The sequence below is a fragment of the Prionailurus viverrinus genome, chromosome D1 (assembly GCF_022837055.1).
Source record: "Prionailurus viverrinus isolate Anna chromosome D1, UM_Priviv_1.0, whole genome shotgun sequence".
In the NCBI taxonomy this organism is placed as follows: domain Eukaryota; kingdom Metazoa; phylum Chordata; class Mammalia; order Carnivora; family Felidae; genus Prionailurus; species Prionailurus viverrinus.
This window is the reverse complement of record NC_062570.1, coordinates 63,361,550-63,381,622: the sequence shown is the minus strand read 5'-3', so window position 1 is coordinate 63,381,622 and position 20,073 is coordinate 63,361,550. Positions and strand designations below refer to the sequence as shown.

Here is a 20,073-nt window from a genome sequence, read left to right as displayed (position 1 = left end):
CGGCTTCAGCCGTTTCCCGCGCGCGGTTCGGGTTCTCCCCACCGGGCGTTGGAAGTTGAAAGCTCTCGCGCGCCGGTGGGCGCGAGCCCAGGGGGCGGGGCGAGGTGAGGGCGGGGCGACCGCAGCCGAAAAAGGAGCGGATAGTTTATCCCTGGGGCTGCCTTAGGAGAGGTGACCGTACCAGCGGGAACCCGAAGATGTATGGCAGAGCCTGGCACCGAACCACCTCCCCTGAGGACGCCTCGTAACTCTGCGGCTCCTCCTGAACTGGCTTGGGGCGGTCTCTCCTTCAGGCCTTGCCCTTGCGAGGACTTACCAGAGACCAGGCCAGTGGGACCCAGTACCCATCCATGCGAGACGTCTGGATGAAATAACTTATTTTATAATTGCTTTACTAACTGGTAAATTATAACTGTTACAATTAAAGTTAATATTTGAGGAAAACACTATGCTGATAATGAAATTGTACCAGCACCAGCAGTGTTTGCTTCTTTGGAGACCAAAATTTACCTCCAGAAGCTGACCATCCAAGTTGGACACTTCCATAGAAAAGAGGCCTAGGGTACCTCCCAATAAAGATTACACTTTGAATATAGGCATACAATTTTGCTCCCCTTTTAAACCCCACCAAAGCCACAGTAAACGGATTTTTTCAACTAATGCATTATTTGCAATATGAGTGAAACGGAGACGAAGCTAGGAAATAGGATTTCCTCATCCTCCTAGGCCAAGATGTAGAATGCATCCCCATATCCTATGCTCTGTTACCCTCTGGTGCCATGCTGAGCATTGCCCTGATCCCCGAACTGACTTTATTTTTTTTTAATTTTTTTATTTATTATTATTTTTTTAAATTTTTTTTTTCAACGTTTATTTATTCTTGGGACAGAGAGAGACAGAGCATGAACGGGGGAGGGGCAGAGAGAGAGGGAGACACAGAATCGGAAACAGGCTCCAGGCTCTGAGCCATCAGCCCAGAGCCCGACGCGGGGCTCGAACCCACGGACCGCGAGATCGTGACCTGGCTGAAGTCGGACGCTTAACCGACTGCGCCACCCAGGCGCTCCCCGAACTGACTTTAAAGGGATTTTTATTTTAGTTATTTATTTTTTTTCAAGGGATTTTTAAAGTCATAAATCCTCAGAGATGGTGAGAAAAAGAGAGATGACAACATTTTGGGAACTAAAAAATAGATGGACAGGTGTCTAATGATTTAATACAGCCTATAACTGTACAGGGTAAGCCAAGAACTCCACAACTAAATGATAGATCCCTCAAAAGGCTTAGGATTTGATATTCAAGGTATCTCTGGAAATGGGGTAGAGGGAAAATAAAAGAAGATTGATTGAAAGCTGTTGAGAAGAAGGTACTGCTCTTCTTACTAGGCAGAAGCAGGAGATCTGTCTGGAGAAGATAAAACTGAAGGTCTTTCAGGCATAGTTGAAGCCAGGGAGACCACAAATACTGGACACTTAAGTACACATGAGCACATTAAAGGCCTGGTAGCCACCCCACTCCACCCTGCAGTCTTCCTCCACTGGCTCCCCAGGTGATGGGACCCAGGACTTTATTTTCTGTTCAGAAAATAGGAAAAGTTTTCTCTAGGTGATCTGATCAGCCTAAGAGGAAAGACTTAGAGATCCCAGCATCTGGAGTTCTCCAACAGCCCAACCAGGTCACTCTACAATAAAGCTCCAAGTTGACGAGCTCCATCCACTGCTCAAAACTGCCCATCAGCTATTAGTCCTCCACTTTTAAATTAAATCCTGTCATACTGCGAATAGGACTGACATGTATAGCCAACAAAATTCCAAAATTGACAGCCACTGTGCAAAGCTGAACTTTGAACTTCATAGAACACCACCTTCAAAATATTGGTTAAAAAAAAAAATCCCAACCTATAATTATATACCTGGTCAAATTATGAAACCACTGTGAGGCTAGAATTAGGGATATATAGACAAGTTTTCAAAAATTTACCTTCCATGCATCCTTTCTCAAGAAGCAATTAGACTATGTTATGGCTGGGACTAAGGTAAAGTAAGTGAGATGCCTTAGGTGCAAAATTTAAAGAGGTACCAGAAAATTTAGCAATTAAGATAAGGAATTTTTAAATGTCATATTGAGGAAAATACAAATTAATGCAAAAAAAAAATCCATGATGAAAAAAAAAATCAGAAGATGAAATAAAGATAGGACCCAACAGGGCTGGGATTATGGTGAGTGGGGCTAAGTAATGAAAGTGCAGGTGTGGGTCCTGCCTTTATTAAACGTTTTGATATTATGTTGGTTATACAAGTTAACCCTACTTTATGTGGGACAGGAGTACATAAGGACATGAATACAAGGAGGTGAGCATCATTGTAGATCACTTTGGAGGCTAGTCATCACGATAACAAAAGTTATGTGACAATTTTATTGGGTAGAAAGGGGAGTATGGGAGTATGTGTTTCTGGTGGGCTGGTGGTAGACATGAGAATTAACCCCTCATCTTCCATGGTGGATAGTCAATAGATAATACTACCAAACAGAAGAACCGAGAAATAATGTTAGCATGTTATGAAAAGATATGGGGATGGGGCGCCTGGGTGGCTCAGTCGGTTAAGTGTCCGACTCTTGATTTTGGTTCAGGTCATGATCTCATGGTCATGGGATCGAGCCCCGCATGGAGCTCTGTGCTGGGCCTAGAGCCTGCTTAAGATTCTCTCTCTCTGCTCCTACCCTGCTTGCATGCTTATTCACACTCCTGTTCTCTTTCTCTCAAAAAAAAAAAAAAAAAAAAAAAAAGATACAGGGATAAATACTAAAAAAAAAATGATAAAAGATTTGAAAGTGATTCCTTCTAGGGAAGGAATATGGGAGAGGAGCAAGACAGGGGGCTGGGGACTGCTATTTGCCTTAATTTTGTAGAACTAGTTGACTATGTTTTGTACCCACATGACTGCTAAACAATTATAAGTAAATGTTTGACATTTCAAATGAAAGTCTCTGAGGTACTCATCATGGGGAAGGCAGAAGTTTGTGGGACTTTATTATATGATGTTATGACTAAGCATTATTTTTACTTTGGGTTGCATATGGAGGTGGGTGCTAGAATTGTTTTAATATTGGGGCTTCCAACAATCTTCCTGGGCTTGTTTTCCAGGGGAGATAGCTTCTCCATCTCTTGTGACCCTCACAACTACATAACAAGGCATGAACTATCGCCGGATGAAGGATACTGTCAGATGAGGGAAACTGAGGTTCAGAAAGGGAAAGTAACCAGTCAGAACTAATGGTTACATAGTTAGTAAGTGGCATTGAGGTAGACTGGGTACCAGATCCTTCCAGTAAGACCAGTTTTCATACCAGGAAACTGCCATTAGCTCCCTATACTGTAGCTTCCTGTTGGTCTCCTCTGGCCAGATCCCCACTATTGCTGTCTAGTTCTGGTTTGACCTGTACCAGCATTCCAAGTTTGTGTGTGTGGCATGTCCCTGACATGTGTGCAGGGTCCTCCACCTCTCTGACTGCAGGAACTAAACATTCCAGGCTTAAGCCAGACTTCTCTGCTTCAATGACCCCATCGCTTTTGCTCTTGCCTTTTTGGGGCTGAACTACAGAGCCACACATGTAGGTGGTCTGGGGGCTGCCTCAAATGCCCTGAAGAGCTGTTCATTACTTCAGGGCTGACTAATACTGCTGCATTTGGAAGCATTGGGGAGTTACTTCTGGTTTGAGGAAAGGGATTCCCCCCGCCCCCAAACTGAGTTCCACCTGGAAGGTCCTGCCCATCTCCAGGTGAGGGCTTTGCATCTGCCTCTCCCTGCCCATGGGATCATGTATCTGATTGGGAATATCTTATGTTTCTGGCTTTCTCATGTTGCTTACAGCTTACGTGTTTCACCCTGGGAAATTGGACAGCCTTATCACTCAAACCAGCCTCATCGTTCAAATGTATACTTCTCAAGATCCCTTCCATGTCTTATCTCTTATTACTTATATGCCTAGGTGGGTTCTGGGACTCAAAAGTGTTTGATTAAGACAAAGTAGTACTTCACTGGGCCTAATCAGTAAGCTATTTTCTTCCCTCAAAATGTGGCTACATGGCTGGGTTAGATTCTGTTTCCAGAAGACTCACCCTACCAAGGGGGAGGTGCTGTTCTTTGTGCATGATGAAGAAGAATCTGCTGACCGAGTGTATCCTTAGGTTTGGGGATACTGAATAAGGCTCAGAGAATAAGAAACAGCTAAAGGAACATTGCTAGAATCTGCAATGAAGGCCACCATTTCCAGGAGGTCCCCCCTCTAGGCATTATATCCCAGCAACAAAGATTTGATCCCAGCTGGCTCCTGCTTTCTTCCCCAACCTTTATGCTTGCTTTCCTCTCCTCTCACTTGTCCTCTGCCAGAAATAACTCCAAGGAATGAAGTCTGTCCACAAAACATCCTTGCTTCTCACTAGTGAGACCTGACTAACCAGAGTGTACGGTCATCCAAGACCCTGGCTTGAGTTGTCTATAGGAGGGGCCAGCTTTTGGCCTAGCCTCCTTCTTGTGCATGTTCACTTTGATGCTTCCCCTTCTCTGATTTGACCTCATATCTGAGACTTAGCTAGGAAACCTTCCTTCTTAGAAGGTTTGAGGGGGTGAGATTTTCAGGACAGTTGTCCCCATCTTGTTTGGGGAAGTGAATCTTCAGGGCCTTTCCTCCGGGGATGGTGATGCTAGAAGTGGGGCTCACCAAGGGATGCAGGTCTGCAGAATTATAGACTTACCTGTTTTTCTACTTTGAGCCCTGAGAAGAATCCTGCCTGAGTGGTTCCAAATCGCTCCCAACTTTTCAGCCCTGAATGACTGAGATCATAATCAGGATGCATAGTGAAAACAGCATGGGCTTTGGGGTCAGGCACATATGGATTCAAATTCTGACTTCATTACATTCTAATACCATCTCTTAGCAGGCCCCAAGCTTCCTATTGGACCCAGAGTTCTGCTCCCTTCAGTTAGGGGTGGTCTCTGTCTGCAGAGGACCTTGTTTCCTACTGTTATTCCTGCATGCTGGTCTTAAAGCAATCTTGAGTCTAACCCTTGTTATGCTATGTGCCTGATACAATGATAAGAACTTTTGAGCATTGCTTTATGTAATTCTCAAAATGGCAGTGTGAATTACGATTCGGACACCGATTACAATGTGTTTTTTTCCCCCCACACCACCAAGCAATGTTCTGACACCAGCTGGATGACCCACAATTTAACTCAATCCTGACATTATGTACCTAGAGATAGCATCAGATCCCACAGATTAAGGGCTAAGTCATACAAGACTGCCCCTGACTTTAGATGCCAGTTGGAAGTCCTCGTAGTTACCTGTGCTTCTCACTAAGTGGCTATAGATTGGAGGTTCCAAAACCCCTTCCTTGATTTGATTAATTTGCTACAGCATTCACAGAACTCAAGAGAGACATTTTACTTACTAAATCACCAGTTTATTATTAAAAAATGTAACTCAGAAACAGCCAGATGGAAGAGATGCACAGGGCAAGTTGTGGGCAAAGGACACGGAGCCTCCATGCCTTCTCCAAGTGGGACTTCTCCCCAGTCTCCACATGTTCACCAACCTAGAAGCTCTCCGAGCCCCGTCCTTTTGGGTTTTGTGGAGGCCTCATTAGGTAGGCAATTGTGATTAAATCTCAGACCATTGGTTCTTGAACTGAATTTCCAGCCCTCCTCTCCTCCTTGGAGGTCAGGGGCAGGGCTGAAAGGTCTAACCCTAATCATGTGATTGGTTCTTCTGGCAACCAGCCCTTTTTTTTTTTTTTTTTTTTGACAGCCCACAGAAATGAGTCTATTTATTCATAGAAGGTGGACATTAAACTAAACCCATACAACTGGGGGCACCTGGGTGGCTCAGTCCATTAAGCATCCAACTCTTGGTTTCGGCCCAGGTCATGATTCACGGTTCGTACCAGCCCAGCATCAGGCTCTGGGCTGACAGCACGGATTCTCTGTCTCCTTCTCTCTCTGCCCCTCCCCCCGCTCGCTCTCTCTGTCTTTCTCAAAATAAATAAACCTAAAAACTAAATAAATAGCTGTATAAACCCATACAACTGATATATAAAACCAGTCAGCAAAGGAGATTAGATATTTCCAGTAACAGATGGAATGTTCCTGTAGGATAACACTTCCTTCTTTTGAGCCAGCAGATTTCTTAATGTGTTCTTTCTTTATTTTTATTTTTATTCAAATTAGTTAACATACAGTGTAGTCTTGGCTTCAGGAGTAGAGCCCAGTGATTCATCTATTACATATGACACCCAGGGCTCATCCTGAAAAGTGCCCTCCTTAGTGCCCATCACCCATTTAACCCATCCCCCTCCTCCAGCAACTCTTAGTTTGTTCTCTGTAGTTAAGAGTCTCTTAAGGTTTGCCTCCCTCTCTGTTCTTAAAGTGAGCTAGAGGCTTTAGGAAAGTCAGTTCATCAACAAGTCAAAAAGCACCTTTTGGGCTCTCATCACTTAGGAAATTCCAAGGGTTTTAGGAACTCTGTGCCTGGAGAGGGGGTAAAGACCCAACGTATATTTCTTATTATAAATCACATTTCACAGAAGTTGATGTAATTATTTTTGTTTTATAGCTGAGACTGAGACTCACTGAAAGAACTTGCACAAAATCAACTTTTAAAAGGCAGGCCAGGTCTACTGGAACCCAGGTCTTTAAGCCTTGAAAGACAATGCAGCATGCCTGGAAAAAGAAAAGGTTTTGGGAGCAGACACCTGAGCTCAGTGTTGCCACAGGACTTCATGTAAGTCCACTAAGCTTTCTCAGCTTCACCTTCCTTTTCTGTCAAACAAAGAGAAATGTGTAGGAGAGAATGAAGTGAATTGGTATATGTAAGATGACTGTCACGCTGCACTGAGAAGCTCCACATTTCCCACCCCCTCTGTCACCCCGCCTTCTAGCCCAGGCTGTCATTTTCTCACCACATTATGCTGTTACCAGCCCAGTATGGGAAATCAGGCAGGAACACAAGTCAATATGATAGAAGAGAGAAAGCAGTAAGTACTACAGGAGCAGACAAGCTTTGTGAGGATGACCATGAAGGACTTCTGGGAGGCAGCGATATTAAATTTGGACCTGAAATGTTTGACAGATTTTAAGAGACAGAAAATGGATGGGAGGTCCCTGAGATTCCATATCTGGTAACTAGACAGGGCTTGGGGGAGGGGGTAAGGTGATGGATGTGTAAGTATCTGGTAGACCAAAGGGCAGCACTGTGTGCGAAATGGTGTTATTCAGGCCATGATTTTGTGCTACCTTCTAGGCTATCCCTGGGCCACAGGTACTTCAGCTCACACTGGACTTGGAGCCCGACCCCACCCAGCTTCCCACTGCCATCTGGTGGTCATCCAGAGCCCAGGGCCCAGCTCCTGATGGGCCTTCATCAGCAATCTCCTTCAGAGTGCTGCAAAGCCTGTGGGCAACCCTACTTCCGCCCCTGAAAAAGTTGGCATGAGAAAGAAAGGCCCGATATCTTGCCTCCAGTAAGTCAGACCAGCTGGGATTCTATTTTTAACCTGCACTGTTGTAGTTGACAGCTTGGAACGCCTTCTCCCTCCTTTTCTTCCTGCATCCTGCCTCTTGCAGCCCAGGGCCCTGTAGAAAGGATGGATGGGAGCAGCCTCAGCACTGGTAAACAAAAGACCACTCTCCTTTCTCATTGTCCTTCACCTGGCCTTTGTCCAGCCTAGTTAGTGGGTGGAGTTAGAGGTGTTACTGGCTGTGAGGTTAAGGAGGCTTAAATCTCTGGGCTCCTCACTGCATAGGCGCCTTCCGTGGCCCTGGTCAGTGTCCTGGCAATTTTGTATCTGTCATTTTGTATTCTTTTTCTTAAAAAGGGCACCCGGTTTTATAAGCTCCAGGCCCCACAAAACTTGGGTCTGCCTCATGATGGGTATGGCTTGTTTCCCATCTGAGCTTAGTGTCTACTTCAATAGGATTATTTCTGTCTTGTTCTAATTTATTGTATGACCTTGAACAGCTTTCTTTCCTGCTCTGGGTCTCTATTTTCCCATCTGTTACAAGACAAAGTGTCAAGAAACCCTCTCACTCTATCATACTTCTGATTATCCATGTATATCCCTGGTGAGGTCATCTGTTCTTCCCTACCTGTCATTGTGTGTGCGAAGGGATGATGTTGCTGTCTCTGCCTCTCTCTGGGGCTGGATCAGTCTCATAGTCAAAAGGAAGCCTGGGCTCTGGGATTCCTCTTATTCAGATCCAGCATTCTCCCCACCTTTGTTGCTGGCCAGTAAAGGTGCTTCCACGGGGCAGAAGCTTGGCCAGATTCTGACACCAGAGAAGAGTGCATTAAAAAAGTTCCTACTCTTTAACTTGTACACTTATGATCTGAGTCCTGGTATTTGAAACACACATTGAATAAACTGAGTCTTATTATATAGTGCTTCCACTTACATTTCAATAAAATTTTAGTAATTACCTATTAATATAGTACCTTAGCAATGGCACCACTTTAGGAGAATGCTTAGGAATCATGATGTGTCATGGATATTCTGCCTGCCACCCCCATCCCCAGCTACTATGTATGACACTAGTGTGTAGGTGGGTCCAGGATGACAACCCAGACAGAATACCCACATCCCCATTTAGCCTCAGACCATGGGCATTTTGGCAGGAGGTCATGCACAGGAGAGACCATGGAAGAAGGACCCAAGAGGGAGAATTCTACAAAATCCCATGCCTCCTCACCTGCCCCCCCCCCCAAAAAAAAGTCCAGAAAGGAAGTTCAGGAGAAAGCCAAGTCATTTATTATTTCTTGAAGAGTTTGGGTGATGGAGGAGGGTCAGGGCCATAGAATTTAACTGGAAAGGAATGAAGGGACTTTTCAGTGCAAAACAGCCTGTTGGTCAGGGAGATGTGAGATTAGGTTGGTTGGTATTTTTCAGTGCTGAAATGGGGAAGGGCACTGTGAGGTCAAACTGGGGGGGTGGGTGGGCAGCTTGGAGCATCTCAGGAGTCAGTACCGTGCCAGGCTCCAGAGCCCTAAAGAATCAGTGCCATTACTATGTGTATATGAGAGGCAGGCCAGCCTCTCTCAGAATTTCCACTATGTATGGATAGTCCATTGCTAGGGATGCTGTGTCTGTGTGCGTCTAAAGTCAGTGCCCTGTTTCTATGTGCCAGGCTTGGTCCCATATCAAGAGTGTGCCTTATTTCCTGTGTGGGGATCTGGTTTGTTTCTTTTGTGTCAGGTAAGCCACTTTTGTGTGTGTGTTGGAATTAGTCCATGCTTTTTGGGTGTCAGTCTCCTGTGTCAGTGGGTCTGTGTCTCTCGTGTGTCTGGATGGGTCCCTACTTGTAGGAATTGGTATGTTCCGCCTCAGCCCCCACTCCCTCTCTACCCCTCAGCCAGGCCCCAGCGTGCTGATGGTGGTGTAGCTCAGCCTGGACAGTGAAGCGATGGAGGGGGTGGGCGGGTCCTCATCTGGAAGAGGCCTGGGGCGAGCTCGTGGAGGCCTGGGGCAGCAGCGGGCACATGTCTCAAGGCAGGCCTGGCGAAAGCGACGGTGCATGAAGCAGTAGACCAGGGGGTTGACACAGGCTGAGGCGTAGCTCAGCAAGTGGATGAAAGAGATGGGCGCTCCCGAAAGCGCGCGGTGCGCACCAGAGCTGTCGAAGGCGCGCCACGTGTTGGCACTGTACAATGGCAACCAACACAGGAAAAAAAGCACAACGATCACCAGTAGCATCCGCACCACGCGCTTCTTAGCCAACAGCTTGGCCTGGTAGGGCCGGGGGCCACATCCTGGCCCAGGTGTGGGCGCCGTCAGCGCGGACAGCTCCAGGGTCTGACGAGAGCGCGGAAGCTGCACGTAACAGCCATCACCATCCTCTCCAGCCAGCCCGATCTCCGGCCGGCAACGCCCATTGGGTTGGGCAGAACCTGAGTACAGAGGGTAGGCGGTCAGAGCAGCAGGCTGAGTCCTCTCAACCTCCAGCCCAAGAACCACCAGACCCCGATTTCCAGCATCTGCGTGTCAGTCTCCTTTCTGCCCCACCCACTCTAGGCTCCGCCCCTTCCCAAGGCCGGTGGTAAGGGTGGGGGCCGGGAGGGGAAGCTGGATATCCCCCACCTGGTCCTGCCCCGCTCCGCAGTCCTCTTTGGCTTCTGACTCGGCTCTGGTTCTCATTGTCACTGTCTTCGTCAAAGCGAAGCCCTAAGTAGAGCTCGCGGGAGATGAGCCCGTAGGCCACAGCCATAACCACACCCGGGACGAAGAACAAGAGCAGGAGCAGCAGTACGGACCTGGAGACAGAGCAGATCAATCACGCGGGTATCTGTCCACCTGTAATCACAGGTGGAAGAAGAGCAAGGGATCCTTTCTAGGGCTGGTGACCAGGCCCCTGAGGTAGAAGTAGGATTTGGGGGTCCTGCTGGGAAGGGCTAGAGAACTGGGGAGGGACCCCAAATGGGAATCCCAGGGTGATGGGTGAGGAGAGGGAATCAGAATATTGGGGCAGCTGGAGGAAGATTCTGGGGAATGGTAGTAAGCAGCTGATGGAGATGGAGAGAGGAATTCCCAGGAATGGGTGCCCTCACCAGGTTTGGCGAACATGTGCACTGGGCCAGCGATGCACGCACTGCAGCACACGGGACCCTACTGGCTGTACGGCGGTGTACACGGGATAGGGCACCATGAGCAGTCCAGAGAGCATCCACGTGGCTATGATCACACGAGCTGCGTGGGACCGTGTCTGCCACACTCGTGCCTGCAGTGGTCGGCAGATGGCACTGTATCGCTCCAGGGCGATGGCCACAAGGCTTAGTGTGGACACGCTTACAGACACCCCTAAACAAGGGAAGAGGAAGGGGTCATTCAGGAAACTTGTACTATATACTCAACCAGTGATTTGCTCAGGCCCTACTGAGAAAGACCCCTATGTGCAGCAAGAACTTTAGGTAAGGAGGGGAGCAGGGGGTTGTCTCACCTACCCATGAGGTAGGAAACCGCCTTACAGACGACTGTGCCAAAGATGAATGTGCCCATGAGATTGGGCAGGAGGGTGAAGGGCATGCAAGCCACAGCCAGCAGGAGGTCGCTGACTGCCAGTGAGAGCAGGAAGGCGTTGGTGACAGTCCTCAGGCGGCGGCTCAGTCCCAGGACCACAATGATGAGCACATTTCCTCCAACACTCATCAGAAAGATCACTGCATAAAGGGTGATCCTGATGGCCAGCTCCAGTTCTGGGTAGGAAAACAGAGGGGTGGCAGCAAGGAGTCTGGCTCCCACTCAGCCAGACCCTCCAAGCCCACTTATTCCCCACATCTCCTACCCAGCTAGATCCCTCTGCATCCCAGGAATACCTCTTCCCACTCAGCGGATGGGTTCACTTGAATCCTTTAGGTTTCTAACCCCTTGAGGCTTAGGGAAATTGGCTTAACTCCTCCTCTCCTTGAGAAGGTCTGTCTCTTCTCAAGCTTTGCTTCAAATTCTCCCTTCTCTTTACAGCCAAGCTTCTTGAAAGGATTATTTGCATTTTCTCATTCACTCCTCAGTCGATTACAGTCCAGTGCCCGATCCATCTCCCCTCCGCCCCCATCACTGTTTGGACACTTCTCAAGATCACTAAGCTTTAACTGCCAAGTCCAAAGGTCTCTTCTCAGCCTATTCTACTTGATCTCCCTGTAGCATTTGACACTATTGATCACCCACTACCTTTTGAAACATAGGTCAGGTCAGGTCCTTATTGTCTAAAAAAATCCCTCTTCACCTTCCCTGTACTGTCTGCAACCCTTTAGCGTGTCTTCCAGATCCTCTGAGAACTGTCCTGTCTCACCTCCTCTTGCAATGCAACCACTTAAGCCACTGGATGACTCACTTTCTTTTTTTTAAAATTTTTTTTTAACGTTTATTTATTTTTGGGACAGAGAGAGACAGAGCATGAATGGGGGAGGGTCAGAGAGAGGGAGACACAGAATTGAAATAGGCTCCAGGCTCTGAGCTGTCAGCACAGAGCCCGACGTGGGGCTCGAACTCACAGACCGCGAGATCATGACCTGAGCCGAAGTCGGCTGCTTAACCGACTGAGACACCCAGGCGCCCCTGGATGACTCACTTTCTTGAAGGCATCATGCACCCTCATGACTTCCTCCATTGCTAACATTGATTTCTCAGCCTGGAATGTTCTTTCACCAACTGCCACTAATACCCTCCCCCCATCACAAATTGGTTTTCTGTATCTGGTAAATTCCTATACACCACTGCCCATCAAGACTCAGATTAACTGCCCCCTCTTCTGTAAGGCCTTTCTGGATGCCTCATTTGGAGTTAATCTCCCCTTCCTCTGACCCATGAATGTTCCTTACACATCTATCAGAATGCTTTTTATTTTCTACTTTGTATTTTAATTATCTCCTAACATTCATTTTCACTCAACAGACATTTACAGAGGACTCCCTCTGTGTTAGGCAGTGAGGGCAAAGAGATGGACATGACAAATTCCCTGCCATCTGAGAGCTCACAGTCCAGAGGGAAATTTGGGTACATAAATAGATAATTGCCACACAGTGGGATAAGGAGTAAAGCTGGGGGATATACAAAGTGTTGTGGGAGCTCACAGGAAGGACACTAGTGTTGCTGGGCTAGACAGAGGGCTGACCCCATTCATTTGTGTCATTGTCTGTTAGGGGATGGATCCATCTTTGGGCCTCTATATCACAACCAAGCAGACCCAAACAAAAGTGAATTGAATTAAGCTGGACTCAGTCACCCAAGCCCATGGCCTCAGCGTGAGAGACATGAGAGCTTGAAGGGAGAGAAGGCAGGGCCAGAGCCTTCCAGGTTGTGGGGAGGGAAGGGCTCAGAGCTGCAGCTCCCCCTTCTGCAGCCCCATACATTGACTCTTGTCTTAGGCTCTGAATTAAACTGTTCTTATAATGATAACCAACTTATTCAGAAACAGCTGTAGGCATCAAGTGCATGCTATCTACAAGAGATTCCTGAACAGAACCCAGCAGTGACATTAGTTCTCAGATCACACAGTCAAGTCAGGTGTTGAATCAGAATAGCAGCTGAGTCTCCAGATCTCTAAAATGCTTTGCCTCCTGCTGCTCCCTCACCCCTCTGTCATTCATCATGCTGCCTCCTTCCCCAATCAAATCTCAATCTCAGTGCCTCTTTCTGCCTCTCTCTACTCCAGTGTGGCATTGCTCACTGTATTATTATGTTTAATTCTGTATCTCCTCCACTGGATTATGAGCTTCTTGAGGACAGGGGCAATGCCCAGATCATTCTTCCGCATATCCCTGGCACTTAGCTTAATGTCCTGCAAATAGGAGGTGTTCACACATGCTGGCTAATGAATCTTGAACGAATCTCTTTCACTCTCCACACAAATGCACCTGCTTTGTCCTGCCCCATCCATGCTTCACCTCTGTGCCTCTAAAGCTCCAGCATGCCCTCCTCTCTGCCTCTGTCTCTTTGGAGACATGTCTCCCTTTCTGCAAGGAAGGCTTATGTGTAGCAAATTTGAGGTGTGTGTGAGCTAGTATTCTATCCTGTACTTTTTGTCTCCTTCCAGTCTACCGCCCCCACCCTCCACTTTCCTTAATCTCTCCATTCTATCATCTTTTTCAGATCCTCCTCTGGATGTCTCTCTTCAACTAGTTCTTGAATCAATAACCACACCTCAAGTCGGTACACACCCTGAAGTATGAAAAAGCACATTTCTCATTCATTCACCCAGCTGATGTATCCCATGTGTGTCTTTGAACTTGGTGGAGCAGAAAGATGAGATGATGCCCACTCTTATCAAGTTCCCAATCTGCATGGGGACTCCTGAAAACTAGAGGGACAAAGTTCCAGTAAAATTGCCCAGCGATCGTACAACACTTTGCTATTTTTCTGCGCATTCCCAGCAATTAGCTTATTTCCAGCCACTACTATCTCTCCAAGTCTTTGCTGTTGAACAGTTAGGAGATGTGAAAAAGATTAATTAAAAGCACTCTTAGAGCCAGTGGCCCAGGGAGAGGGTAGGAGGGATGAAAAGGTAGAGCACAGGGCTTTTAGGGCAGTGAAACTATTCTGTACAGTACTCTAATGGTGGATAGATGTTACTATACATTTGTTAAAACCCATAGAATAGAGGAGAGCCTGGGAAGCTCAGTCAGTTGAGTGTCCAACTTCAGCCCATGTCATTCTCTCATTGTTCATGGGTTTTAGCCCTGCATGGGACTTTGTACTGATAGCGCAGAGCCTGCTTGGGATTCTGTCTCCATCTCTCTCTGCCCCTTTCCTGCTTGTGCATGCCTGTACATTCTCTCTCTCTCTCTCTCTCTCTCTCTCTCTCAAAAATAAACAAACATTTAAAAAAATCTTTTAAAACCCATAGAATATACAACCCAAGAAGTGAACCCTGATGTCAACTATGGAATTTAGTTAATAGTGTATCAATATTGGCCTATCAATTGTAACAAATGTGTTGCATTAATGCAAGGTATTAATAGTAGGGGAAACTGTGTGTGTCTCTCTGTGTGTATATGGGGGGGGGGGGTGGGAATCTCCCTGTGCTTTCCATTCAGTTTTTCTGAAACTACTGTAAAAATACCCTATTAGTTTTTTCAAAAGTCACTAAAAAGCAATTAGAATGAAGACTTGTGTGTGTGTTTTTGCCTATGTGTATGCATCCATGTGTGTTTGTGTGGTGGAATAGGAGTGATCATGGTGGCTTCGGCAACTAAGAAATTAAGGTAGGGGTGGAAGAATGGGAGTGGCACCTTATAGATTCTAGTGCCTTGACTACCTCTGGGCATCATCCTGCTGGGCCAGAGAACTCAGAAGACTGTGACAGTTCATTTCTGTTTCTGGGGTCTAAAAGATCTGCATTTGTTCTTTCCAGATGGTGGCAGAGAAGTATGAGCACAAAAATCCAGATAATGTGCCAAACACAAAAACCAGGACTTTATAAGAAACAACACCGAAGCTGCTGATGCCTCAAACCCTGCCTTCCACTGGCATGTTGGATCTGGTCACCCATGAACACAGACATCAAAGCAATACCCATGTGTCTGTGGTGATCATGGACAGCATGCAACTGATTGTGGATGATAGCTGGGCAAATGGGGATATCCAAATGTCAATGGGTACTCACTGAAGGAGCAGAAATAATATGGAAGGATGTACAGGTAATATCAGAGTGAACATTGGATAATAATTTAGTTTTTGAGATAATATCTAGGTGGGTGAGAGTAATACATATTTTTGTGGACAAGGTCTGAGAAGGGTTTAACTACGTGTCTGTAGATAATGCCTGACTGAGAGTGGGCAAATTTAGACTGTGCAGAGGTAATATGTCTGCGGATAACATCTCGTTTGGTAGATAACATCTTCAGAAAATGTGGATTATATTCAGAGGTCTGAACTGAATGGGGGAATATCCAAATGATGATGGTAGTAGCTGAGTAAGCAGAAAGTAATATTCAAGTATGTGTAGGCAATATTTAGGTGAGCATGGATGTGAGATGTTAACATGTTAAGATGTGAAGTGAGAGATCAATCTGAGTAAAATAACTCAGTGCCTGAGTGAACACACGTGATATCTGAATCTTTGTGGTTAATATCTGAATGTGTGAGACTAACAACCATGATTTTATGGGTGATATCTGGAAAAGGTTAGTTAAGTGAGCATGGGTGATATCTATGTGTAGATGATAAAATGAAAGCAAGTGTGTCTGATGGGTGAGTGACATCTAAATGACTATGGGCATTGTTAAAGTAACTGTGGGTGATACCTGGTTTTCAGTGGTGGCATCTGAGTGAACATTAGCACTCTGGTCTATGTGGGTAACATATAAGAATAATGTGGGTAACATCCACATTTCTACTGGTAACACTGGAGTGAGCCTGGCTAACATGTAGTATCTGAGTGAGTGGCAAACAGTCTTTGTGGGTAACTTCTGACTGCCTGGGTAACATCCACTCTGTGTAGGTAACAACATCCAGATAAGCAAGGCCAATTCTTGCACCTGTGCTCTGAATCACTTCATGTTCTGCTTTCTCAGGGTCCCCTGCTCTGTGGACTGTCCCTGCTCTCTGCTGAGCCTTTGACCTTCCTTTCCTCTGTCTTGGCCCATGCTGCATCAACATTTTAAAAAGACTCTTGCCTCTACTGCACACACATATACCCAAAGACAACCCCCACCACATACCATTCCTCAATCCCATGCTCTTTCTGGCACTATCCTATTTTTTCTTTGCTTCTCTCTCCCTCCCAAATTTCTGGAAAGTTTCATCTACACACCCTGGTTCACTTCTCATAACCTCCTCATGCACCCTCCCAAACCTCAACCAACTGTAGTCAGGCCTTAATACCCACAACTCCTCTTAAGGACTTCTTTGTTACTGGATCTGAAGGATGCTGTTCTGTCCTTATTCGACTTATATCAGCACCATATGACATCACTTATCCCACCCTGCTTGAAATCTTTCCCTTCCCTCTGATGGTTTCATCATGGGCTCTCCATCTTTTGCCTGGCTTTTAAATCTCAGTCTTTTTCAGGGTCCTTCCCTGGGACCTGTTTTCTTTTCATCTTGTCATCTTTGTATGATTTTAGCTATTCCTGTGGCTTCCATTACCTTCTGTAGGCAAAGACCTTTTAAGTCTGTATTCCCAGCTTGCACCCCTCCCCTAAGTTCCTGACCACCAGATTCAACAGCTTACTGGCTACCCCACCTGGGTATCTCAACAGCACTTAAACTCAGTGGGTTCCAAAGTGAATTTATAGTTCTTCTCTTTCAAATTTGTTTCTGTTCCTTTGTTATCTTTCTCATGATATAGCACCAACATCCATCTAATTGTCCAAGCTAGACACCTGGATGTCATCCTTTGACCTCTTCCTCCCTCTCCATTTCTAATCAATCCCTACCAAGTTCTGTTGATTCCACTTCCAGAAGTGCTTCTCGAATCCATCCACTTCTCTCCATCCCCACTGCCAAAACCTTAGTCCAAGCCCATATCATCTTTTATCAGAGAAACAGAATAGCCTTCTAAAGTGTCCACCCCATCCCCCACCCTTTCATGTCTTGTCCTCCAATCCATCTTCTACACTATAGAACTAATCCTGGCTGTACTACGGAGTCTTTCAGTAGTTCCCATCATCCTCAGGATAAAAATCTACACTCCTTAGCCAGGTCTGTGAGGCTCTTTGTAAACCCTCTAGGTTGGTGCTCATCCTGAGTGTTCATTTTTCCTCTCTTTTGATGTATGTTTCAGGCACTCAGAAACTGACACACTGAACGAAAGTACCATGGATTTTAACTTTGGGCGTTTACACATATTGTTCCTCTGCTTAGAATGCTTCTTGCCTTTCCTGCCCCTTCGCTTGTCTGGCTTTCCCTTGTCTTTTTAAATTTTTCTTCAATTACCTTCTCAGGAGGCCCACTTTGACCCCCAAGGCTAAGCTAGACTAAAGCTCCTCTTCTGTGTTCCCACAGCCTTAATCTAAGGCACATCCCACTTTGTGCTGCAATTCCCTGCTTACTTGTCTGGCTCTCCCACTAAACTGTGAACTCCATGAAATAGGAACTGTGTTCATTTTTTCTCTGGTTCAATAAATATTTGTAGAATGAAGCAATCTAAGTGAGAGTGTGTAAAAACTGGTCTGAGAAAGCATATACATTATTTTGTGGGATAAATACTCAAATTAAAATTTATTGCCATTTTCCCTTCTTGAACATGGAATAATTTCCTTCTGCTCAGCACTGCTCCCTCTCTTAGAATCCCCCTGCTTCCTTTTTCTGCCTACTGAACTCCAACTTCAAGACCCAGCTCCTGGGTTCCCTTGTCTATGAAGTTCTTGGATCCCATCTCCTTTGGATGTCCACAATTCAGACCCTCTCCTGGGACTTCTCAGAGTGACTGTGATTTTCCAACTGGTTTGTCTCCCTTCTGCACTTGACTATGGACCAATGAGGGTCCAGACTGGGTCTGTTTCATCCCTGTGTCCCCAGCACCTAGCTCAGCGACAACAGCAGGTGTCCAGAAGACATTTAAGGAAAGAAAAGGTGCAGGAAGGGAAAACATATATCATGAGCTGGGTTGTGGAGAAAATGCGGCTGTTGGCCCGTGGGAGGAGTGAAAGTCATTTTGGGGACTGAGTGAGTGGAAGCAGTGGGGGTGGGGGAGATGGTGGCACAAGAGATAGGAGATGAAGGGGGCAGCCAGGCTCTAGGAGGAGGAAACCTAAGGAAAGGCAGGTTGGAGAGGGTGCTTGGAGGGGACTTGGAGACAGAAAAAGAGAGGGGACAGAGCTTTGATTAGAGTTCCCCTTTGGGAGGCAGGAGGATTTGAGGAGGAGTGAAATGGAGACTGGCATCTCTAGGGTGCAGCCCCCAATGTCCAGCCTAATTCCGGTTTGAGGATCTCTTTTGGGAAGGCTAGGGGTGGGGCAGAGGACACAGGAGATTATATAGCTCTAACTTCCCATTCAAGCCTTCCATAGTGCTCCCTCCCTCAACCAGCCCTCTTCTTTTTCCCAGTCTTGCCTTCTTTTCTTCCTTTCCTTCCCCGCTGTGGCTCTGTGAACTGGATTTAAAAGGAAGAGACCTGGAAGGATAGGCAAGAGGAGGTCCTCGCTTCCTGGCCGTCTGTGTCTAGGAGGGGGCTCTGTGTTGGGCAGGAGGCTGTGTTTGAGGATGACCAGTGGCTCTGGGTACGACCAGGAGACCAGGGTGTGAAGGGGCTCTGATCAGGTGGTGTGAAGCTGTGATGGAGTTTTTATGAGCCGTGGAGGGGGGGGGGGCAGAAGTGTCGGGGGAGCTGTTTAGGGACTGAGGGAGTACTATGAGGGGATGGTGTAGGCGTTTGAGGAGGCAGTGGGGGCCTTTATCTCTATCAGTGTGGGGTGCAGCGAGAAGGAGCTGGTGGAGGGGGCTTAGGGAGGCACCCACCTCGTGTCCCGGCTCCGCGGATGCGAGGGGGCTCGCAGCTGAGGTTGCCCGCACCGCTGCTGTTGAGGAGGGCCCCCCCGGGGCGGCAAAGGGAAGCCCCCGGCCCGGGTCCGGACCCCTGCGCGCTCCGGTTCAGCTTTAGCAGCTCCATGGCCCCGGCCCAGCCGCTGCCTCCCCGAGCTCGGCCCGGCGGGCTCCCGCTGCGGCTCCACCTGCTCGCGCCGCGGTTCGGGCGGAGGCTCCCGCCCCGCCTGGTCCCCGCCCCCAACCTTGGCCCCTGCCCCGCCGCTCCTCCTCTGCTCGCCCCGCCTAGGCTCGCCTCCCTCCAGGCTCGTCCGCCTCGGTCCCGCCAGGTGACTCTCCGCCCCCCTCCCACGCTCAGGACTTCTGCGCTCCCCTCACCCACAGGGACAGTCCTCCAGGCTCGCCCCCTCCTTAGCCTCTCCGGTCTTCTCTTAGAGATTTCCTTCCCACCCACTCCCCTTCACCACCGTCCTGGTTCGGCAGAATTCTTGGGAGTGTGAGTGTGTGCTTCCGTGTGTGTGTGTGTGTGTGTGTGTGTGTGTGTGTGTGTGTGTGTGCTGGCGAGGGTAGCAGTACGGGTGGATGGAGGGGTGGCGGAGAGGGAGATGCTGGGTGGGGGAAGGAGGGTCAGAGGGAGCGGCCGCCGTGGGATCTCGCATCTTTCCCCGGTGGGTCAGGGGATGTGGGGGTGGCATCTAACACGGTGGCATCACCCACGGTTACTGTACTATGCCTCAGTGGCCCCAGTGACCTGGACACCATCGCTACCGTAGTTCTTGCATCTCCTCTCCAAAGGGCTGGGGTCGCCCCTGCATCTGCCCGCGCACCCTTCACCTCCTACCTCAGGGCCCAACACCCAGGTTTCTACCCAAAGCTTCCAAAGAACCGTCCTCAGCGGGCAAGGATGTGGGGGCAGCATTTGTTCTCGGGGGAACCTTGACAGGCAAAAGGGCTGCCCAGAGGAAGAGTCTGACTTTGGTGTGAGGGCAGCCTGGGTAGCAGTGAGAACTGCTTAGAATAAACCAGTGAGGGGTGGGGTGATGGTGGGGTTTGGTTCTAATTCTGGCCCAGCACTGGCACAAGAGGGGAGGAGGCCCTGGCTT

At 47.7% G+C, this 20,073-nt stretch overlaps 1 protein-coding gene and 1 long non-coding RNA gene across 3 annotated transcripts; one reads left to right on the top strand and one right to left on the bottom strand.

The window, feature by feature from the left end:
- The first annotated feature begins 129 nt into the window (after positions 1-129).
- On the top strand, positions 130-17,775 carry LOC125176228 (uncharacterized). The gene is made up of 4 exons (XR_007156177.1): positions 130-401; positions 6,616-6,783; positions 7,303-7,522; positions 14,898-17,775. It is a non-coding gene; the product is annotated as an uncharacterized LOC125176228 (long non-coding RNA).
- On the bottom strand, positions 8,801-19,156 carry CCKBR (cholecystokinin B receptor). Of its 2 annotated transcripts, none has more exons than XM_047877294.1 (5): positions 18,947-19,156; positions 10,993-11,244; positions 10,600-10,849; positions 10,133-10,305; positions 8,801-9,942 (listed from the first exon to the last, which is right to left on the bottom strand). In XM_047877294.1, the coding sequence occupies exons 1-5, from the start codon at positions 19,095-19,097 to the stop codon at positions 9,404-9,406; spliced, it is 1,365 nt and encodes a 454-aa protein (XP_047733250.1). In that variant the 5' UTR covers positions 19,098-19,156; the 3' UTR covers positions 8,801-9,403. The 2 variants fall into 2 exon arrangements, with proteins under 2 accessions (XP_047733250.1, XP_047733251.1); XM_047877295.1 differs by lacking the exon at positions 18,947-19,156 and adding an exon at positions 12,117-12,187.
- Positions 19,157-20,073: the final 917 nt, after the last annotated feature.